A 25218-nucleotide genomic window follows, 5' to 3' on the forward strand; every position below is an offset into this window, starting at 1 on the left:
CAAGAAAGGCCCTGGCAGCGGGTCGCTACTGACTCGTTTTTCTGGGAGAAGAAGACTTATATGGTGATTGTGGACTTTTTCTCGCGATATATAGAAGTTGCCCATCTTAAGGTAGCTTCGGCGGAGACAGTCGTGGCCGCGCTGAACGTGTTCAGCCGTCATGGGACCCCGCAGACCATGGTTTCTGACAATGGGCCCCAATACAGTGGGTTACCCTTCCAGAGCTTTGCTGGTGAGTATGGTTTCACCCATGTGACTAGCAGTCCACGGTATCCGCAGGCAAACGGAGAGGCTGAGCGGGCCGTGGCTACAGTGAAGGGGCTGTGGAAAGGAGGAGGCGACAAGGCAAAGGCGCTGTTGGCATACCGTGCCACGCCCCTGGAGAGCGGTTATTCCCCTGCACAGCTCCTCATGGGGAGACAGATTCGCTCCAACATACTCCCAACATACTCCCAAAGACTCTACTCCCTCACTGGCCAAACATCAGAGACTTCAGGAAGTCGGAGATGCAGGCAAAAGAGGATCAACAATGTCGCTACAATCTGCGTCACGGAGCCCGTCCCTTACCTACGCTGCAGTGTGGCCAAAATGTGTGGCTCCCCAAAGAGAACAGAGGAGGGACTGTCATACAGCAGGCGACAATGCCCAGGTCATACATCGTACAGACGGACGAAGGACAGTTGAGAAGAAATCGTGCTCACCTGCGCACTCTTCTGCAATCTGCTCCACAGACAACAACACCTGAGGTACCTGAGCCAACTGTGGAACAAGGTAACTCAGAGACACACCCATACCAGCCAGCTCAAAGTGCCAGTGACACTAGAAATGACAGACATTATTTTTCTTTTTTTTTATTGATCTTTTTCCCCCTCCTTTTTCCTCCGATTTTCTCCCATCCCAATGTTAGTCGTTATGCCAATTCCCAATCCCCTTCCTGGTCGCTGCGCACTTACCCCCCCACAGTTGGTCTGGGAGAGTGGAGGCTATCACGTGCTTCCTCCGACACACGTCTAGCCAATCAACCGCTTCTTTTCACCTGGCAGCGCAGACTCTCACTGAGAGGGTGTAACGTGTGGAAGGATCACACTACCCCCCTTAGATCCTATCCGCGCTGAGTAGGCGCCCCGACCGAACTGTAGGAGTCGCTGTTTACAACGACCCGGACCCACCCCGCCAGCTTTCCCACCCTCTAATACAGCCAATTGTATTAGTGTGAACGGCCAGCCAAGCTGGTGACAACGCTGGAGCTGTGAGCTGGATTCGAACAGGCGAATCCAGCGTCTCTGGCGTTGGTGACGAACGCAATCTCCGCTACGCCACCTGACCGCCCCGAAATGATAGACATTCTGATAACACCAAAGCGCCCTATGTGACCTCCTCTGGCAGAGTGTCACGTCCTCCAGTTAGATTGGATATGTGAGAGACTGGGGGGGGGGGGGGGGGGGGGGGGGGTGAATGACTGTTCATGAGAAGAAAAGAAAAAAGAGAGGAAAGATGATGTGATTTGCATGTGTTTATAATCTCAGTAAGAGATGCAAGACAAGTCTTGTTGAGATTTATTGTTTGAAAATGTTATGCAAATATTGGATGCCTATTGTGGTGTAATACTTGAAAAAATTATGTTTTGTTATTAAGGGACTGGGAGATGTTTCTTACTAAAAGGGGTAGATGTCCGGTTTGGCTCGTGTTGCTACACGGACATGTTTGTATGTTGCAAGGTACTTCCTGACTGACCTACCAGTAAAGAGTCAACGTGATAACATGCTCTCTGTCTCTTATTATATGTGAACTAAAGGTACAAGGTTTACACAACAGTATTGAGAGAGAGATTGAGATATTCAGAGTTTTGTGAGGTGAGAGGTAGTGAGAGGAGAGGTGAAGGCGAGAAGGTGTTCATTGTGTACTGGACCCTAGACTGGCTGAGAAACCCCCTTGTGTACTGACCCTGGACCGGAAGACAAACCCTGAGTATTGAATAATCCCTTTTTTGTACGAGAGCCTGTTTTATGTTTTTGACCTTGGACTGTTATACGACTACTCTAATTGCCAGACTATTTGCTCTAATTCAATAAATATATTTTATTGATTGAAATTGTGCTTGTGTGGTCAATTTAATTTGTTTGTTTTTTAACAGTGACGAGTCTGAACACCACCAGGCGCATCAAAATATTAATATTACAACTAGGGATGTCCCGATCACATTTTTTTGCTCCCGATCCGATCCCCATCATGTGATTTTGAGTATCTACCGATACCGATATTTCCCGATCCGATAAAAAAAAAAATCTTTTTTTGTAACTTTTTTGTTTTTATTATTCAACAAACATGATCATGTTCACGTCTTAAACTCATACTGAGGCCTTAGTTTTGGTTTTAAATTGCATATCATCATTCATTTATTTATTGTCACACAGAGCAGAAGAATTTTGCCAAAACAAACCAATAGTAGCCAGCTGCAGAACGGCAGACCAGCCACACTCTCAGACCCAAACGCATTTCCTTTGATTTAATTATACATCAAATGATTTATGAAGTTAACTTTTCACCTGGATAACGTCAACATTCAGGGTGAATGTAATGTGAGAAATTGGGATTAAAAAAAATAAAAAATAAAAATAAAATTTAATTTGGGTCTGAGACTGAGAGTGTGGCTGGTCTGCCGTTCTGCAGCTGAATACTATTGGTTTGTTTTGGCAAAATTCTTCTGCTCTGTGTGACAATAAATAAATTAATGATGATATGCAATTTAAAACCAAAACTAAGGCCTCAGTATGAGTTTAAGACGTGAACATTGTCATGTTTGTTGAATTAAAAAAAGAAAAAAAAAATGGCAGATTATTATAATTTTTTTTGCCGATCCCGATCTTCGGAAAATCACGTGATCGGCCCCGATCACGTGATCGGATCGGGACATCCCTAATTACAACTCTGTACGTTGTGAAAGGTAGGGCGGGATGATGAACCATTCTGTTGTTTCCTGGTGGTTGACTTTGCTCTCGTATCTCCAGGAGAACTGAGTGGGGAGGAATACAAGAAACAGCTGATCAACAGTCTCTGCTCCAGCAGGTGAGAACCTGATGATCACAGATGACCAGGGCTGTACCGAATAGTTCCAAGCTTCATTCATAACTAGGGCTGTACCGAATAGTTCCAAGCTTCATTCATAACCAGGGCTGTACCGAATAGTTCCAAGCTTCATTCATAACTAGGGCTGTACCGAATAGTTCCAAGCTTCATTCATAACTAGGGCTGTACCGAATAGTTCCAAGCTTCATTCATAACTAGGGCTGTACCGAATAGTTCCAAGCTTCATTCATAACTAGGGCTGTACCGAATAGTTCCAAGCTTCATTCATAACCAGGGCTGTACCGAATAGTTCCAAGCTTCATTCATAACTAGGGCTGTACCGAATAGTTCCAAGCTTCATTCATAACTAGGGCTGTACCGAATAGTTCCAAGCTTCATTCATAACTAGGGCTGTACCGAATAGTTCCAAGCTTCATTCATAACTAGGGCTGTACCGAATAGTTCCAAGCTTCATTCATAACTAGGGCTGCACCGAATAGTTCCAAGCTTCCGAGCTTCATTCATAACTAGGGCTGTACCGAATAGTTCCAAGCTTCATTCATAACTAGGGCTGTACTGAATAGTTCCAAGCTTCATTCATAACTAGGGCTGTACCGAATAGTTCCAAGCTTCCGAGCTTCATTCATAACTAGGGCTGTACCGAATAGTTCCAAGCTTCCGAGCTTCATTCATAACTAGGGCTGTACCGAATAGTTCCAAGCTTCATTCATAACTAGGGCTGTACCGAATAGTTCCAAGCTTCATTCATAACTAGGGCTGTACCGAATAGTTCCAAGCTTCCGACCTTCATTCATAACTAGGGCTGTACCGAATAGTTCCAAGCTTCATTCATAACTAGGGCTGTACCGAATAGTTCCAAGCTTCCGAGCTTCATTCATAACTAGGGCTGTACCGAATAGTTCCAAGCTTCCGAGCTTCATTCATAACTAGGGCTGTACCGAATAGTTCCAAGCTTCATTCATAACTAGGGCTGTACCGAATAGTTCCAAGCTTCATTCATAACTAGGGCTGTACCGAATAGTTCCAAGCTTCCGACCTTCATTCATAACTAGGGCTGTACCGAATAGTTCCAAGCTTCATTCATAACTAGGGCTGTACCGAATAGTTCCAAGCTTCATTCATAACTAGGGCTGTACCGAATAGTTCCAAGCTTCCGACCTTCATTCATAACTAGGGCTGTACCGAATAGTTCCAAGCTTCATTCATAACTAGGGCTGTACCGAATAGTTCCAAGCTTCCGAGCTTCATTCATAACGTTGACATTCGAATTCTAAATCAACATTCGGGGGGGGGGAATAAAAAGATTAACATTTTCTTTTTTTATGTGTCTATTCATTCTGTTTAAAACAATGGGTTTTTTCTTCACAGTTGCAGATAAAGATTAGGCAGGCTACACTAATAGTATAGTATTATAGTATATGACTCGTCATAAACATTTATCATAAATGATGTAGCCTATCTGCATCTGCTTGGCGCTCGGCGCTCCATCAAGACGTCACCATCACTTTAGTACCAACCGTGCCCTTATTGGATTATTTATGTTGAAGAAACTGATGAGTTAATGTATATTCATTAAAGAAAGTTGATTTAATAAAAAAAAAATACTAATTTAATCAGATTAATCACTTTATTCAAATTGATGATTTAGTTTGAGGACTTTTATTTATTTATATATATAAAAAAAAGCATGATTAAAATATGATGACAGACATTCAAAGCGTCATTCGAAAACTTCAAGAGAAGCTTCGAATATTAAAAAAAATTACATTCGGTACTGCCCTACAGATTACCATTGACTTAGTGTGTCACCATAACTACACTACATGGAATATTACATGTACTGCATATACTGTACATACTGTACATGCTCTCAACTCAGTGACGTGATGTTTGACTCGTTTAAAAAGTTTAGTTTTATTTGTCATGTATAAAGTACATTACAGTGAAATGCTTGGTTCTGTATGTACAAAATATACAATATACAAAACTAAAGTACAAAATGCAAAAATGAGGTAGAGATGTAGTGCAAATCTTTTGGTAATAAATAGATAAACTATGGGTGTGTAACACTTTCAGTGCCACCAGGTGGCGCCAGACTTAGTGCTGGAATGCCACCATCCACTTTAATGTTAACGTTAATATCGCCTAATCTATGTTTTAAATTATGGCTATGTGTCTAATCTGCCAGTCGCTTATCAAAGAATCATTTTCCAGTCAGTGCTGTCAAGGTAGATTGGTTTTTTATCGCTTCATTTCCGTTTGAGAGCATTTTGAAAAGCACCCGTTTTGAGGTAAAAAAACAGCCCATTCTGGGCCATTCTGTGATAATCGTCTTTTACTGGAATATTCCAGAACGTTGATATTTGTCGGCCTATTTATGAATCGTTTTCAAATAAACGCTAGATGATCAATATTATACGTACACGCACGCCCATTCGAGGCGCGCGCTGATAATGGCTGCTTTCATTTCCTCGTCGATTTTACAGTGAAACTGCTGGAGCACATTTCACAAAACAGCTTACCGTACTTTTCGCACTATAAGCCGCACCTGACTATAAGCCGCAGCAGCTAAATTGAATGATGTGTACATATATAAGCCGCACTGGACTATAAGCCGCAGGTGTTTTAATGTTTAATTACCATATGTAATTAGCATTGGGACACAATACTGTTGGAAAAATAACAAGAATTAACTCATTTACAAGTTGTATTAAGTTTAGCAAATAAAGGAACAGATAAATAACATTTCAATGCAGTCAAAAAAGCAATATTTAGATTTTTACATTTTCGGGTTTGGTCACGTCGAGTCACATATAAGCCGCACCGTTATATAAGCCGCAGGGTCGAAAAATGGGGGGAAAAGCCGCGGCTTATAGTCCGAAAAGTACGGTATATCTTCATCAAAACGAGTCTGATTATCCTAACACTAACATAGATTCCTTACCTGACATCAGATGGTATCCAACTGGTATATTCCAATTCCTGATCACCATTCGAAAAAATCGATAAGTGTATAGATCTAACGTGTATACAGTAGAACTCATGATCCGCGGCGCTCAGAGGATCCATAATGAACTCTGGTAACCCCGGCTGCATCAGTGGACTGGAAAATGTGGAGTACAGGATTTTTTCCCCCATCCATTTTCATTGAGTCCATTCCAAAATCCCTGATGTCATCTGGGAGACGATAGGGGGCGCTTTTTTCCACATCTAATCGCCGGCGGCTCTTGGGTAGGCTAGGGTAGGCTCGCGTGATGCAATATGATTTCGGATCGCTAAAATAAAAAAAAATCCGAGAAATCTCGTGAGTGGCTTTCAATGTGACTATTATAAATCCGAGAAAACTCGTGAGTGGCAATCAAAGTGTTAAAGTGAATGTTAAAGGTGAGTGTTTGTTTAACACTTTGAGCGCCACTCACGGCTAATCTCGTGTTTACGATAGTTATGTTGAAAGCCACTCACGAGATTTCTCGGAATTATTATTATTATTTTTTCTAGCGATCTGAAATCATATTGCATCACGCAAGCCTACCCTAGCCTACCCAAGGGCCGCCGGCGATCAGATGTGAAAAAAGCGCCCCCTATCGTCTCCCAGATGGTAAATCACCCTTTTGGAATGGACTCAATGAAAATGGATGGGGAAAAAAAAATATTCCAGTCCACATTTTCCAGTCCACTGATGCAGCCGGAGTTACCAGAGTTCATTCTGGATCCTCTGAGCCCAGCGGATCATGAGTTCTACTGTATACACGTTAGATCTATACACTTATCGATTTTTTTTAATGGTGATCAGGAATTGGAATATACCATTTGGATACCATCTGATGTCAGGTAAGGAATCTATGTTATCAGTGTTAGGATAATCAGACTCGTTTTCGAATAGATATAAGCTTTTTTGTGATATGTGCTCTATCTGTTTCACTGTAAAATCCATGAGGAAATGAAAGCAGCTATTATCAGCGCGCGGCTCGAACGTGCTTGCGTGCACGTATACTATTGATCATCTAGCGTTTATTTGAAAACTATTCATAAATAGGCCGACAAATATCAACGTTCTGGAATATTCCAGTAAAAGGCGATTATCACAGAAAACGGGTGCTTTTCAAAATGCTCTCAAACGGAAATGAAGCGATAAAAAACCAATCTGCCTTGACGACACTGACTGGAAAATGATTCTTTGATAAGCGACGGGCAGATTAGCCATAATTTAAAACATAGATTAGGCGATATTAAAGTTAACATTGGGAGTGGACCGTGGCATTCAAGGGGGTAAAAAGGAAAACACGGCGTGGCGCTCAAAGTGTTAAAGGGAGTGTGCATGTGGATGTGTGTGCAATGTATGTAGAATGGATGGGTTAGTGTTGCATGGAGTCATTGAGCATCCTGATGGCCTGGGGATAGAAGAAGCTCCTTCTGAGTCTCTCTGTACCGGCCATGAGACTCCGGTAGCGCTTGCCTGACTAGGGTTTTCTTCATCATTGTGCAGATGGGACCCACAATGTGTGATCCACCTCACCACCATGTTCAGGTAGGCTCTTCCACCAGCACGTTATTATCACACTTTAATACTCTCTTTCTCTCACTGCTACAAGTTCTACGACCTCAGCCCTTCCATCATTTCACGTATCTTCCTGACTGGTCGTCTGGCTCTCTCTCTCTCAGAGTCACTTTAAATAATGGAAAAGTTACTTTAAAGGAAGGAGGTATAGTATAGTATAGTTTAGATACATTAAGTATAAAAATTACAGAGTTAAAATTGTATATTGTATAGTATGTACTAGTAGTAATAGTAGGAACCAGCTTCTCAGGAACTTAGCATGTCTATTTTTATCATGCACATCTTGTGTCTTACCAATGTCTATTTTATTATTGTATTTTGCACAATCAATGCGGGCATGACCACCTGAATTTCACTGTATGCCCTGGTATGTATGTGACAAATAAACCGCTTGAATCTTGATTCTTGATTCTCTCTCTCGCTCTCTCCCCCCCCCTCTCTCTCTCTCTCTCGCTCTCTCTCTCTCTCTCCCTCCCTCTCTCCCCCCCTCTCTCGCGCTCTCTATCTCCCCCCTCTCTCCCCCCCTCTCTCTCTGTCTCTCTCTCTCTCCCTCCCCCCCTCTCCCTCCCTCTCCCTCTCTCTCCCTCTCTCTCCCTCTCTCTGTATCTCTCTCTCTCTCTGTCCCTCTCTCTCTGTCTCTCCTCTCTCCCCCCCCCCCCCCCCCTCCAGGGACGTGCCCTTGTCTCCAGAGGAGCTGCAGTTCCTGGTGGAGAAGGTCCTCAGGATGTTCCTGAAACTGGAGCTGCAGGAGATCCCACCACTGGTTTATCAGCTGCTGCTCTTAGCGGCCAAGGTGTGTGTTTGTTAGATTAGATTCAAATGTATTGGTGTCATCATGAAGCACAAGTACAGTGAACAAGTCTGGCATCCAACCAGAGTGCAAATATATAAATGAGTACTACTGAGTAATATTGCTAATCAGATGTATCTACAGAGTTGTAGTATTAATATGCACAGTGATTTATATGTACAGGGATACAGGTATGTGTGTCACTCTGACTCTTGCCTTGCTTGTTGATGTTTTGTTGCCTTGTCTATCCGTTGGTTGTTTATATTTTCTGTTTATTCTATACTTTCTTTGTTTCTAGCTATGTGACTTACTGTGAAGTAGGGCTGGGCGATTTTTGCTAAAAATGTGAATCACGATTTTTCTCTCTAAGAATTGAGATCACGATTCTCTCACGATTCTTATTTTTTTCAATAAAATCATTTAAAAATTAAAGTAAAAAGTAATAAAAAATTAAATATGTAATAATTTTATTTTATTTGTTTGATCTACTTTTTTCTCCCATTTTCAATTTTTCTCCCATCCCAATTTCGTATCGTCCAATTCTACCCTCCCCTGTCTCGAACGCTGTTAGGCCATGCCTCCCACAAGCCGGCTGCAAATGTGGACGAAGCCTTACATCACGTGTCCCCTCCGGTAGAGCTGCCGCGGTATTGATGTTTTCCTTACCGCACACATTTGCTAAATATTTCCTACCGCCGCGGTATTACCGCACACACACACAAAAAAAAGTTTGAATGCATTTTTTTTGTAGTCTACTCTTTATATAGCATATAGCCTGCCTCTAGTCTAAATGTCTATCTTTAGAGGATGACTTTGCAGCATGAATATTGTTTGGGATTCGGCATGCACGCATTCGTTATTAAAAGTGAAACACGGATTCGAAGTCTCCCCTCGGTGTCGCGCCCGCCGGTTACCCCCCCGACCCTTTCTTCTTCTTATTATTATAACGTTACTACTTATGATTACAAAGGCATTCGATTTGTGGCATTAACGTTAGTATAGTTACACGTTCGTATTTACCGGACCACATAGCAAGGCAAGCGTTACTCAATTAATATCTAAGTTCCTTTCTTTGCTCAGAGCGTGCCGAGTTGTACCCATTCTGCGGTCTGTTAATAAAGTTTTCAATCAGACAAGTGTATAGAACGAAGGGCTTTTATTATAACATTTCGTTGCAGTAAAATCATTATGCCTCGTTCCCTGAGGAGCGACGGCGTCGGTAATCCACTCCGGTCTCCGGTGGGAGCTAACGTACTATTAGCCGTGTTGTGATGGCTGAGATTCAGGAAGTAAATGCACTGCAAGATGCTCCAAGCATGTGACGCGTATCTCTTCTGACCAATCAGTGGTCTGCAGTGTTTCATGTGACTTTTCTGGTACCCAATAGGGTCGCTTGGAATCTCGACAGAGAAGTAGGGTATATCTGCAGAGCCGCAAGCCCAACGAGAGCGTAATAATAATAATAATATAATAAAAAACAGCGGTGATGCCGGTATTCAGCCCAACGCTGCGGTGGGCATGATGTAACAGCGATACCGCGGTAATACCGATACCGCGGCAGCTCTACCCTCCGGTACTCGAGGAAGCAGCCGTCGCATCTTTTCACCTGCACAGCGCGATCTCTCAGCGGCGGGGGTCTGCGTGGGAGGGACACGCCGCCCCCGTCGCTTCCTGATTCTGCTGCGCAGGCGCACCAACCGACCTGTAGGAGTCGCTGTCCACAACGTCTGATCCCCACCCATCAGCTTTCCCACCCCTAACACTGCCAATTTGTGTTAGTATGAACGACCAGCCAAGCTGATAGCAATGCGGAGAGCTGGGCTCGAACCCAGCGTATCCTGCATTGGTAGCGAGCGCCTTGCCCACTACACCACCTAGCTGCCCTTAATATTTTTTTTTAAATAAAAAAAATATCGTCATCATAACTTAGAAATGAGATTGCATAGGTCTATGAATCGAGATCACGATTTTTTTCCGATTAATTGCCCAGCCCTACTGTGAAGCACTTTGGTTGACGAGTGTGATGTCTAAATGTGCTATATAAATACATTTGATTGATAGGTAGGTGGGTGTGTGTGTGTGTACACACGTGTGTGTATATGCTTTTTTTTCTAAAACTGTTGAGGTTCATTCAGTTGTGTGTGGGGGTTGCAACAAATGTTTTCAGTGATTGAACAACTTTCTGTGCCTGTGTCTCTACAACAGGGCTGTAAGAAACAGGTCCTGGATGGAATCATCAGTTACTTTAAGGAGCAGAACCTTCGTCAGAAGGAGGAGCAGAACAACGGAGAGTAAGTGACGACATCAGTCGCTGCACCAGTTCCACACGTCAGACCGAGGGAGCGTACACCGGGACAAAATAAATCCTCTTTCTGGATCTGGACAAGATCATGACATTTAAAATAAAACTCTCTTGCTACCTCAGAGAGAGAAAAGATTATTATGAATAATAAGGTTAAAATTTGTTTTTAAGAAATCAAAACATTCCCATTATTGCTCCGTTTCGTTTCTTGTACCTTAACACATTGACCGCCAGGCATTGTGCCCCTCTCATACCACTCTGCCACCACTCTAAGCCCATGGAGATGTTCACCTTCTTTGCAGGGCTATAACTTTTTAAATTGTATTGCTAAATTGACATTACTATGGCCCATTCAACATCGATTATCTATTGTTCAGGATGTAGGAACGTTATACTTTTTCATTCATAGATTCATACTAAAATACCGTCTAGAATATAAATATGTTTTTATCGTTTTCTGCAGTAATTCCTAGAACGCTAGTTATAGGCCTAAACGCATAATATAGATGATCGATTGCAGTTTATTCGTGATACACGCTATATTAAAAAATCCAACTGAATACGATCCTAAACGTTATGACTCATCACGCGCGGATGAACGGGGGGGGGGGGGTCGTTTATAATTCCGTGATCGTCAGTAAATGCTTTATGTAGTATGGGCGATATATTGATCAGAGCAGTTTGCATTAATAATAATAAACAAACACGCTGAAAGTAACGTTACTGTCCTCTTACCATTCGCCGATGAGACTGGAGGAAAAAGATCCCACTTATTTGACGTGGATCGACTAGATCCATTTCCGGTTTGTATAATAATAATAAACGCCCAAATCATATCGATTATTGAGTTATGGCAGCGATCCATATACACGGATGTGTGTCTAGAGTCCCGCAACAATATGTGACTGCCGGACGCATTTCCCAGATGCACGGAGATCGACTCGATCCATTTCCGGTTTGGTAACTCGCCCGATCATCCACCAGGCGGCGGTATTGAAGCGTTGCACTGTTGTGCAGGCTCCCACTGTATCAGACCAGGCTCGGTGAGGGAATTATGAATACCATGGCGAAAAAATTTAATATGATCTCAATAACGCCGTACGCCGTGGATTGGCGGAATTCGCATGACCTTGAAACACGTCGTAAGCCGTTTCCGGCGGTGGATGTGTTAAAGTAATCGCAGAGCTAGGAATTTACTGTGACAGATGAGACACCAACACATAGGTCAACTTGGGTCAACTTTATTTATATAGCACATTTAAAATCAACCGAAGTTGTACCAAAGTGCTGTACAATACAAAAACGGAAATACTAAAAGAAATATAAAATACAGTACACACACAAAGTCATATAACTACAATAAAGTTTAAAAAACAATCACGACACGACCAAGGGATGTGTGGCTTACCAAGCCTCAGAAAGCCACATCACCACCACCATTGACTTTATCGACGCAAGTTCTTTGTTTATTTCTCAATATTCCGCTTCCAGACCCAAAGGTGAGCTCGCTTGTGAATGTTCCACGCGTCTGACGTGTTGGGCTACAGTTGCACCAACACCGTCTCGTTCCAACGAGTTGTTTCCACTACGTCCATCTTCTATCTGTCGCCCTCCATCTTGTTTTCTTCCTCCTCCGTCTCTCTGTTCAGTATGGATCTGGAGGTGCAGTCCATCCCTCTGGACCAGCTGAGGCACGTCGAAGGCACCGTCATTCTGCACATAGTCTTCGCTATTCGACTCGACCACGAACTGGGGAGAGAGTTCCTCAAAAGCTTCAAGGTGAGACACTTCTATTTTGACAATTATTATTTTATTTTTTACAACAATACATTTGTATCAACCATGAGGATCTGACCACACGCATAATTGACCTCTCCACTAGTTCCACCACGATGTCTTGATTTTCTTTCCCGTTCCCTGCAGACGTGTCAGGGGGACCTGTGTCCGTTCAGCATCGCCCTGCTGCTCTCTGTGGCCCGAGTCCAGCGCTACGAGGAACAGGTGGGACCCTAACCCAGGCTAAAGGACCCCTAACCCTAACCCAGGCTAAAGTACTCCTACTACTAACCCAGGCTAAAGGACTCCTGCTACTAACCCTAACCCAGGCTAAAGCACTCCTGCTCCTAACCCTAACCCAGGCTAAAGGACTCCTACTCACATCGGTTGTTAATGTCACAGCCAGGTGCCAAGAACTGAGTACTATATATAGGACTAGTATTTAGTGATAATGAAAAGATCATAAATCAGGTAACATATAACATGGGAGGTTGCCATCTGGTTAGATTAAAACATGTAACTGCCTGATTTGAAGAATTAAGTAGCTGTCAAACATTTTCTAAAGTAAAGTGCTCTTATCTGTGTACAAGTGCAGCCGCCAGTTCAGGGTCTATATAGCTAGCTATGTGTTTTATTTTGCTAGTATGGTTGTGAAATTGGTATAGAAATATGCTCTAAGAAGTGGTATTAAAGTCTTAAATGTAACTTGCAGATATCCTGTTGTACTTGGTCAGCAAAAAGAGACATCTGTGGTCAAGTGAAGTCAGTTTTATTTATACATTTTAAACAACAGCAGTTGACAAAGTGTTTACATAAAATGCAAGGTACTATACTCAAACCATATCAAACAATTAAAACATAATACAGTATACATTAAAACTAAGCGGATGCTCTGCACAAGGGATTTTAGAAGGCCAGGCTGAATAGATTTTAATAGGTTTTAAATAGGGCTGTACCGAATAGGTCGAAGCTTCGAAGCTTTGTTCATAATGTTGACATTCGAATTCTAAATCAACATTCGAATAAAAAAAATTCATAATTTTTTTCTTTAATTTTCTTTATTATATATATTTATGTCTATTCATTCTGTTTAAACCAATGGGGTTTTTCTTCACAGTTGCAGATAAACATTAGGCTACACTAATATTATATTATCAAGACCTCCCCATCACTTTCGTACCAACCGTGCCCTTATTGGATTATTTATGTTGACAAAACTGATGAGTTATATTCATTAAAGAAAGTTGATTAAAAAAGAAAAGAAAAAAAATAAAAATTTTATCAGATGAATCACTTTATTCAAATTGAGGATTTAGTTTGAGGATATATTTTTTTGGATTACGTCATAAAATATGACGACAGACATTCGAAGCTTCATTCGAATACTTTAATAGAAGCTTTGAATGTTAAAAAATGACATTCGGTACAGCCCTAGTTTTAAGCAGTGATTTAAACGTGGCAAGTGACTGGGCAGACCTAATGTTAGCAGGTAGACTGTTCCAGAGGCGCGTGGGGGGGGGGGGGGGGCAGCCACAGTGGTCTATTATGTAAGGGATAATGTATAGTTACGAGGTCATTGTCGCAAAATAATTGACCGACACAGAGTTTAGAATACCGAGGCGCCTCGCCGAGGTGTTTTAAACGTAGTGAAGGTCAATTATTTTGCGACAATGACCGAGTATAGCTATACATTATCCCGCTTATTACATGGCTAACTTACTAACAATATACCGAATTCATTTTACACCATCGACAAGACGAGATCAAATGCAGATGCAGTTGTTCTGTGGCTCCGTCCGCTGTCAGCCCAAATAAAGTTATTATTATCGCGGGCAGGTGTGTGGACTGATTGCACTGATGCAGTGTGTGTCAGTGGGCTTGATTGCGAACAGCTGCGAACAGCGGTCATTATTGCTTGGCAGAGGTCCGTTATCGAGTAATAACGGACCTCTGACGAGCGCTATTGACCAATCACAATCAAGCATTTCGGCGAATGTTAAAACGCCATGTAATAATGAGTTTTAATCACCTTCTCCTCCTCCTGTCAGGTGTTTGAGCTCCTAAAGGGTGGCATCACCAAGAGCTTCAAGGACGAGCAGCTGCAACAGGGATCCAAGTTCCTCCAGAAGCTGCTGCATCCACACTGCAGCGTAGCAGAGATGATCCTGGACACGGTCAAGAACAGGTCTGGTAGCCCCTCTCCTGACTGTGATGCACGCCAACAAGGTTTGGCCGAGTGAATCCACAGTCTCTTGCTCCTCAATGGCAAACCAACCTAGATTTACCATGAAGAACTGGTCCTAACCGAACCGTTCGTTATATACAAGTATCACAGAGAAATTTCAAAGGTACTCACAGTTGCACGAGGGTTTCGAACAGACAAACGTTAGGGTTTGAAAGCTTGGCTTTGCTAATAAACATTTTAAATAATTTTTATAAACTGGTCAACACTGGTCAACACAGCTTTATTTCCGACATTGGGTGCCTGATGCGCATGCGCTGTGATCACAGCGCAGGTGCATCAGGCAGCTAAAGCCGTTTTGAGCTATATGACCAGTTTATACAAATTATTTAAAATGTTTATTAGCAACGCCAAGCTTTCACAACCCTAACGTTTGTCTGTCCGAAACCCTTGTGCAACTGTGAGTACCTTTGAAATTTCTCTGTGAGGAGCAAGGGACTGTGGATTCACTTGGCCAAACCTTGTTTGCGTGCATCACAGTCACGAAAGGGGCTAAGGTCTGGTTAAACGCTTCATCCTCTCATTTCAGAACATCAATCCCTCGAAGCTATTCTCGCTCCACAAGAATATATTATATTATATGTGTCAAACAGCAATTCATTAAAGGGGCACTTCACCAAAAACAATGTTTGTGTTAATTACAGCTCCATGAAATGTTAGTGAAATGATGAATATGAAAAATAGCAACACTTTGTCTTATAAGGACTGGTACCTTATCATGTCGTTGAACTGTAATGAACACAAGGATTCAATGTCCCAGATGACATCACTGCTGGCCACATTCAAACTAATTTACTCTCAATAACTGTATGCCCTGGTATGTATGTGACAAATAAACCTCTTGAATCTAAAAGAATGTGTGCAAAATTGTGCCCCTTTTAAGTAAAATCATATTAAAGGGCGTCTACCCTCAATATTGTACACTATTGTGTCTCTAGTTCGCCGAGATAATCATAATCATGGGGCGACAGTGACTCAGGAGGTAGAGCAGTTTGATTCCCGCTCCTCCCGGGCAGCGTGTCGATGTGTCCTTGAGCAAGACACTTAACCCCTAACTGCTCCCGATGAGCAGGTTGGCACCTTGCATGGTCGCCTCCGCCGTTTGTGTGTGAATGTGTGAGTGAATGGGTAAAATGTGAGTAACAAATTGTAAAGCGCTTTGGATAAAAGCGCTATATAAAAAAAGCAGCCATTTAATCACGTTGGGACGCCATCCTTTCTCCCATGATGCAGTGTGTTCGGCTGGGATCACGTGACCCAGGGGTTGGTCCAGCTGGGCTTCGCCCTCATGGACACCTTTGGACCCCGGCCCGGCCCGTTTGGCAAGACCTCAGAAGGCACCGCTGCGACCACCGTCAAGACCCCTGCTCAGCAGGCCTGCAGGCTGGGGGGGCAGGTCCTCCTGGAAGGCTTCAAGGTACCGCTTCTCCTACTGTACGGTTTCGAGCCCAAACGTTCGGACCTTCGTTCGTTATGTTGGCATTCGAATTCTAAATCAACATTCGAATTTATTTTTTTTAATAATAATTTTTTCTTTTTTATATATATATATTTTTGTATGTGTCTATTCATTCTGTTTAAACCAATGCGTTTTTCTTCACAGTTGCAGATAAAGATTAGACTACACTAATATTATAGTATTAAAACTGATGTGTTATATTCATTAAAGAAAGTTGATTAAATAAAATAAAAAATACTAATTTAATCAGATTAATCACTTCATTCAAATTGAGGATTTAGTTTGAGGATATTTATAAAAATAAAATAATAATAATAATTTTGAATTGTTATTTTTTTTACATTAAAAAAAATATTGTAAACGAAGGTTCGAACATCCGTTCGACAAGCCTGACGAAGTTCGAATCCCAAAAACAGGCTTCGGGGGACAGCCTTATCTCCTATGTTGCAGAAATTAGTTTGTGTGAAATCTGACTTGATATTAGCTTTTTATAAAATGCTACATCATGATATAGAATGACACGGTACATATAGACAATAAAATGTGAATACCATATTAAATCAATATCTGAAATGAAGAAAGAAAATGTATACTATTATATAAGTAATCTACCTTGCCAATATTACTACCTACTATGTTAATGTCAATAGTAATACTACTACTACCTATTATGCTAATTAGTGGTGGGACCCGATTAAAAACTTTAATCGAATTAATTCGAGACTTTATAGTTAATCGAAATTAATCAAATTTGAATCTCATATCAATATTTGATGCGAAAAGCAACATTTTTCAATTCAAATCAGGGATGTGATTTTTCCGTTTTTAACCGGATTTCCGGTTTTTCTGACCTAAAATCATGATAACAGAATATTAAAAAAAAAATTAAAAATACTTTTTTTTATTATTATATTTTTTAATATATTTTGATTATTTTCCAACCTGGTTTAAGTGAAACGCGAAAGCAACATTTATCAGACCTGTTATTCTTGCATAACAGATTTTCATTGGCTATCGATAATGTTAGCAGTTTTGTTGAGTGGCGCGAGATGCTGTAAAGACGTCAACACACTAGGAAACACACTAACACTGGATTGCTTTTGTAAAACTGACCAACCAGGGAAGGTTACTTGCAAGCAGTGCAGCAGTCTGCCACTCAACACTACTCAAGGGAGAGCAAGCATTGTCCAGTTAATGTGAAGCTCTGTAGAAACATCAAACTCCATGAGGTACAGAAGCCAACCTAGACATAACCAAGAAGCTGAGATGGAGAAATGTCACCACCTTCATTCTCAAAATCGACCTGAGAGCAAAAGAAAAGCAAAAGAGTCCATTAGTCCAACTGCAGCCCTTCGCAGTAGGCAAGACTTCGAGAGGAGGCAGTTACAGGTGTTGCACAATCTGGTTGCAAAGAAGAAAAGATAAGGTCCTAACGTTAGTGTTTGAGCCAGGATGACTTGGGAGGGGTCAAGATGACCCCCTTAAATGTTTTTAGGGGGACACTGATATATTTGATTAATTTTCTTTGTCCCTTTCCTCTCCCACCTTCCTCTTCCCTGTGAACAGTTCAATATATACAAATAAAATGTGTTCATTCATTCAAATGGAGTGTTTATTAAAAAAAATATATCGTTTAGAACATTTTCAGGTTTCTTTCGGCGGAATCACATCCCTGTCAAATGAATTTTGGTATACGAGTGAATCAATGAATATTAGGGATGTCCGATATTATCGGCCGACCGATATTATCGGCCGATATCGGCAGTAAAATGTGATATCGGAAAATATCGGTATCGGTTTAAAAAAAACAAAACAATAACAATATTTGTTATATATATATCCAGTGAAATTATTAGTTACCTGAAATTATTCCGTTTTTTGGGGTGGGAAACCCTGCATATATCGGTATCGGTTGATAACGGTTGATATTGGTATCGGAAATTAAGAGTTGGACAATATCGGAATATCGGTATCGGTAAAAAAGCCAATATCGAGCATCCCTAATGAATATACATTATACATACGTTTAAGCAGCAAAATCCTGTATTAGCTACTACACAGACCAACAGATCAATGCAACTTTTAACAAAGTGCAGCAATTTTAGGAATAATATATATAGCGCAAAGGACCTTTTGTAAACTCAAGCACTTTTTTTTTTTAACAAGGTTTTTTTATTTGAAGATTCAGTTTTCACAGGCGGTCCCACATGGGCCAAAATAAAATAAGGCCCTCCCTCCCTTCCCCCCACCCCTATACCAGACAGAATCATTCTAAGATACCTTAAAGCATTTATTAATAATTGTTTTTCCTTTTAGCTTTTAAATCACCAGACAGCAGTGACATATGCATCTCTTGTATTCTGTAGATAGAGAAAAAGAAAAGTAAGAACATAAAATAATAGAATAATAAGCTGAGAGACTAGGAAGGCCAGTCAGATCACCTCTGTCACATTATCCGCTTCCATACCCTCAAAGAAAGTTAGGAAAGGATCCCAAATATTGTGAAATTTTTCGGTACAACCTCTGACATACCTGATCTTCTCCAGTTTAATATGATACATGACCTCTCTCATCCAGTGGCCGTACACAGGTGGACCTGGGTCTTTCCATTTGAACAGTATTAGCCTTCTGGCCAATAGTGAACAGAAGGCCAGCATTCTAGATTCCCACCATCTAAAGTGGATGTCCGTTGGGGCCACTCCAAATATTGCAATATAATATGGAGATGGCTCTACTACCTTTCCAAATATCTTAGAGAAGGTGTCAAAGATGGCCTGCCAATAGGTGTGCAACTTTGGGCACGTCCAGAACATGTGGAGCAGAGTGGCTGGAGCCTGTCTGCAGCGGTCACATAGAGGGTCTATGTCGGGATATATTTTAGAGAACCTGTCTTTAGACCAATGCAGTCGGTGTACAATTTTAAACTGGATAACAGCATGTTTAAGGCATATGGAGGATGAGAAAATCCCCTGAATTATTTTGTCCCATGTGTCCTCTGTGATTGGCTCATCTAAGTCTGTCTCCCATCTGCCCCTAAGGAGATCCAGAGGTGTCAAGTTGCTTCTATTAAGTAATTCATAGATTCTGCTTATAGCTTGTTTCTGGATCAATTTACAGTTCAGGATTGAGTCTAAAAGAGAGGCAGGAGGACACAATGGGTAGCAGTCCGAGTTTGAAGTTACAAAGCTCCGGAGTTGCAAATATCTATAGAAGTGTGACTACCCGGGACCTGACTGAATACACGTAGGACACTGCATGCAGAATGCTGCAGATGCAAGTCTTCCTTTCTTTTCATTTATCTCTTGTGCTTTTCTTTTCTTCTCAATCTCATATCCATTCCATTTGTTTGTTTGTTCCAATTCATTTATTTAATTTTTCCTTCTTATCTCTCTCTCTCTCTCTCTCTCTCTCTCTCTCTCTCTCTCTCTCTCTCTCTCTCTCTCTCTCTCTTATATATTTTCCCTCATCTTTGGCTAGGGAAATGCGGTTAACGTTGGGCTACTCACCCAGACCCTTGGGCTAATGGGTTTGAATGGAGTGGCCTTGGGTTATTGTTTGTATGTTCTGTTAATCATTTTAGCCCATCCATTAGGGATGGGCCATATGTGTTTTATGTGTAACCCGTCTGTGCAAGACGTTAGGGTTATTTTGTTTTATGTACTTCACCCCCTCCCCCCTCCGTTCACCTCCCCCTTATTCCAGCCATTTAGAGACCTGCCCACATTAGCCTCAATAGAAGCGTCAAAAAAATATTGCATTACCAACAACCATACAACAACATGTATAGATTATGGCTAGTTTGAACATAATGATATGGAACACTGGTGGAATAAATAAACAACACAAACGAAAAAGCGTGCTCACACTGATGAAAAAAGAACAGGTGGACATAGCTCTGCTAAGCGAAACGCACATTTTAGAGAAAGACATAGATATGTTAGCGGACAACACATCATAACATCAGTCACTCTTCCTTTGGAACGAGAACTCGGGGAGTAGCCATAGTCGTTAGACGGAAGTTGAATATTGAATTGAAGGGAGTATGGTCTGATGCAGATGGTCGGATAACTATAGCTAAGATTTTACACAAGAACAGAAAAATAGCGTTGGTAGCGGTATACGCCCCAAATTTATACGAAGTTAGTTTCTTCACTACACTTACCAGAGCAATGTTAGACCTTCCCGAATACTCATTTATAATCGGTGCGGGTTTTAATGCCATTTGGAACCCAAGGATGGACAAATCAAACCCCTCCTTGCATCTAATGCATTAAAATGCATCTAATGCATTAAAATGCATCTAATGCATTAAAGGATTGGTCGAAGATTACAGGTGTAAATGACTTATGGCGATCACTCAACCCCATGACCCGGAAGTACTCTTGTCGATCTGCGAGACATAATACATTATCCAGAATATATTACGTTTTCACAACCCCGAGACTATTTGATAACTACGATGTGGAAATGATACCCAATGCATTGTCTGATCACTGTTATTTACTCTTAAAAGGAACATTTGGTATACTATCATCCCGAGCCCCAAGATGGCGATTTAACACGATGCTGCTTAATAACAAGGAATTCATTACACAAATCAAAGAAGCTCTTACGGTATTCCTACGGATAAATGCGAATTCGGTGCAGGACCCCAGAATATTATGGATGTCGACAAAGGGAATGATCAAGGATTTCACTGATAGCTTTTCCTCCCAAATACGCAAGAATCGATGCTCAAAACTGGCTGAACTGGAAACACTTTACTCAACGTTATTTAATTCTTTGCAATACAACAACTCGGTTCAACTGGAAAATCAAGTCAATATACTAAAAAAAGAGATTAACGCCATATACAGACAACAATCTGAATTGCAAATACGTAGCACAAGATAACAGCAGTACTCCCAAGGTTCCAAACCAAGTCACCTATTAGCCATGCGACTAAGAGTCAACGCAAAATTTGCAGATATAACTACCATTAGAGCACAACAAGGACTTGTTACAGAACCCAAAGAAATAAACACGACATTCAAAGAATTTTACTCCAACTTATACAAATCAGAAACGACCTTCGATCAAAACAAAATGGACACATATCTTAATCAAATTAACCTCCCTAAACTTTCAGAGGATTACGCTAAACAGTTAGAAACACCGATCACACTAGATGAACTTAGGGAGGCCATATCTGAAATGCAAAGTGGAAGGGCCCCTGGAAGAGACGGTATCCCACCAGAAATGTACCTCTCTTGTTGGGACATAATTGGACCCTTATTACTAAATATGATTTTATACTCAGTCAAGGAGGGGAACTTCCATAAGAATGACAATATTGCACTCATAACAGTCCTCCTCAAAAAAGACAAAGACCCCACAGAGTGCGGTAGTTACACACCTTTAAGCCTCCTCGGAACCGATATCAAACTGTACTCTAAGGTATTAGCCATCAGACTACAAAAGCATATGACGTCTTTAATTCATCCGGACCAAACAGGCTTCATAAGAGGCCGCCTGATCACTGATAACATAAGACGATTACTACACGTACTAGATGCTAACAAGGAAGACAACACACCTAAGGCGATGCTGTCCCTGGATGCAATGAAAGCTTTTGACAGGTTGGAATGGTCGTATCTATGGGCAGTATTAGAAAGGATGGGGTTAGGAAAAGGATTCATTGATATGATTAAAGTATTATACAAAGACCCATCGGCCATGATTACAACAGGTACAATCACCTCCGAAATCTTTCCAGTATCACGGTCTTCCAGACAGGGTTGCCCCCTTAGTCCCGGACTATTCGATCTATCATTAGAGCCTTTAGCACAATATATAAGACAATCCCAATCCATAGAACCAATCGTAATCAAGGGCACACAACACAAAATTAGTTTATATGCGGACGACGTAATACTGTTCATGCAAAACCCCAACACCGCACTGCCTCATCTTCTCAAGTTGATTGAGGACTTTGGAGATTTATCGGGATTTAGGATAAATTGGCCGAAGTCGGCCTTCCTCCCACTTAACGCCCCTGCAAAAAGAAATATAACCCTCCCAGAAGAGATACCGATGGTAAAACACTTTAGATGTTTGGGAGTTGAAATATTCCCTACCATAAGCCAAACGGTGAAGCACAATTACATAAAAATCCAAAACAAAATCAAATACGACCTTGTCAGGTGGTCAAAACTTAAAAACTCAGTACAAGCACGGATATCAATAATTAAGATGGACGTCCTACCTAGAATCAACTTCTTCAGCTCAATGCTACCGTTACCCCCTCCAAAGGGTTACTGGAAAGAATTACACTCCTCCACATACAAATTTATTTGGAATAACAAACCACCACGTATAAAAAGATCCACCGCACAGAGAAACAAAGCAGATGGTGGTATGGCATTTCCAGATTTCCACCACTATTTTAAGGGATACACTTTAAGACCACTGACAACATGGTTTGATCCCCAAGCATCAGTATCCTGGAGAAATTTAGAAGAAAATATAGTAGCTCCACATAGGCTGAAGGACATAGTGTACACCAAATTATCAATTAAGCAATGCGAACGGAAATTTGGCCCCATAATCACTCATGCAATCCGGATATGGCGTGAAACACAAAAAAAAGACTCTATCCCACATAAATGGCATAATCATACTCCCTTATTCAATAACAATGCACTCTTGATTGGAAAACAACCTATAAGATTCCCTAGATGGGAAAAGCAAGGCATACACACATTAGGAGATGTTTTCAACAAACAGGGTTTTTGTAGTTTTGATGAGATATGCAAAAAATTTAATCTCACCAAGTCCTCATATTATTTTTACGCACAGTTATTGGCATGTTTGAAGGCTCACGGTGTTCCATTAAGGATACCAATTGTACACCACAGATACCACAAATTCTTCTATGAAAGAGAGACATCGAGAGGTTTTGTTTCAGATTTTTATCATCAATTACTAACGGCCTCGTATGAAACCCTACATCTAGACTCAGTCTGGAGGAGGGATATACCAGACCTGGAGATAGACTTTGACTGGCAAGAAGCCTGGGCAAATGTACGCCTTGCATCAAGGAACCCGGACCATCAACAAATCAATCTTAACTATATTCACAGGACATACTTAACTCCTATAAGACTGAACAAAATGGGTCTTAAACAAGACTCCAAATGCTCCTTATGTACAAATGGGGACGAAGGGACATTTATGCACATGTACTGGGACTGCCCACCAGTTAAGATATTTTGGAAAGAAGTGACCCAGCAATTGTCAAATCTCTTAACTCTGGATATACCTGTACACCCCTCTGTATTACTGCTGAATGATGTCTTTGAGCATGCAGTACCTCCACAGCTAAAGAGATTGGTTTTATCCGGTATCACAGTGGCTAAAAAGCTGATAGCATCACGATGGTTTCAACCGGAAAAAATGTGCCGTAAGGTCTGGATTCTTACATATCTCGATGTGATTTATCAAGAAATATCAACAGCTAGAATTTTGGGTCTCAATGAATCCAAAATGGCAATGTGGTTAGAAGTGGTGGAGAGAATAAAAGCCAGCATATAATGGTAGTGTCTGGTTAGGAACAAATTATAATGGTTGGATTATCCAATGGGGGGTCCGGGAGAGGGGGGTACGAGCTGGAGCATATGTGTATTTGTATATCCTATTGTGTGTTGTCATGTTTGTTTATGTGTTTGTTTAAAAAATAATAAAAAAATAAAATACAAAAAAAGAAGTGTGACCTAGGGATTTTGTATTTCTGTACCAGCTGTTCAAAGGAGGCAAAGTTGTCGTCTATATAGAGGTCAGACAGTGCAATCACTCCACTTCCAACCCAACTGTCAAAGGCCTTATCCATCATTGAGGGGATAAACATGTGGTTTCTTGTGATTGGTGCAGCAAATGATAGTTCCTTAAGGGAGAAGGATCTTCTAAATTGGTTCCATACTTTTATCGAGTGAATGACAACTGGGTTAGAGGTAAATCTAGACATGGGCTGTGTGAACGGGAGTTTAGCGCATAGCAAGGCAGACATGGAGGTGGATTTAACCGACGCTCTCTCCAGTACTGTCCACCAGGGAGCTGTGTCCTCGCCCTTTACCCAGTATAATAATGATCTTATATTCGCTGCCCAGTAGTAGTACATAAAGTTGGGAAGCGCCATCCCACCCATTGCGCGGGGTCTCTGCAGCATAGTTCTTCTTATCTGGGGCGGTTTTTTGTTCCAGATAAAGGAATATATCTGGTTATTTATCTTGGCGAAGAATGTATTAGTCAGAAAGACTGGGAGACTCTGGAATACATATAAAAATGTTGGCAATACGTTCATCTTTATTGTATTGATTCTCCCACCCAAGGAGAGTGACAGGGGGTCCCAACGTTCAATATCTTTCGTCAGATTAGATAATAAAGGTTGATAATTAGCCATATATAGGTCTTTATGTTCATGAGTGATCCATATCCCGAGATACTTGAACTTTTTAGGGCTGATTTTAAACGGAAATGAGCTCAGAGGTGTCCGACCTGTTACTGTTCCGACAGGCATCAGTTTGCTTTTTTGGATGTTGATTTTGTAGCCGGATATTTTGCCGAAGTCTGCAAGTAGGGACATTAACTGAGGGAGACTCGTTTGGGGTTGTGATATATACAACAATATGTCGTCCGCGTAGAGCGAGACTTTATGCTCCGAGCCCGCACGCATGATCCCCTTGATATCGGTGTTCTGCCTCAGAGCCAGCGCAAGGGGCTCCATTGCAATCGCAAAAAGGAGTGGAGATAAGGGACAGCCCTGTCTCGTACCCCTATGGAGTTCAAAGTAGGTGGATAGATTGTTGTTGGTACGAACGGCAGCCATCAGAGATGTATATAGAATCTTAATCCATCTTAACGAGCCGCATTCAAGTGGATTCTTGTCTTTCTTAAGGATTAAGGAGATAACTGCTTGGCGCATGGTTGGAGGAAGAGAATTTGTTGAGAATGATTCATCGAATACGGA

At 41.4% G+C, this 25218-nt stretch overlaps 1 protein-coding gene across 1 annotated transcript in view; it reads left to right on the top strand.

The window, feature by feature from the left end:
• The window catches only part of fanci (FA complementation group I), a 122967-nt gene that overhangs the window by 15550 nt on the left and 82199 nt on the right, over positions 1–25218 (top strand). The window contains exons 6-13 of the mRNA XM_084330243.1: positions 3009–3066; positions 7574–7615; positions 8315–8438; positions 10641–10726; positions 12387–12516; positions 12661–12738; positions 14562–14698; positions 15989–16172. Of these exons, the coding sequence (XP_084186369.1) occupies positions 3009–3066; positions 7574–7615; positions 8315–8438; positions 10641–10726; positions 12387–12516; positions 12661–12738; positions 14562–14698; positions 15989–16172 (839 nt within the window). The remainder of the gene's footprint in view (positions 1–3008; positions 3067–7573; positions 7616–8314; positions 8439–10640; positions 10727–12386; positions 12517–12660; positions 12739–14561; positions 14699–15988; positions 16173–25218) is intronic.

This window comes from Notolepis coatsorum (genome assembly GCF_963971535.1).
Source record: "Notolepis coatsorum genome assembly, chromosome: 15".
In the NCBI taxonomy this organism is placed as follows: domain Eukaryota; kingdom Metazoa; phylum Chordata; class Actinopteri; order Aulopiformes; family Paralepididae; genus Notolepis; species Notolepis coatsorum.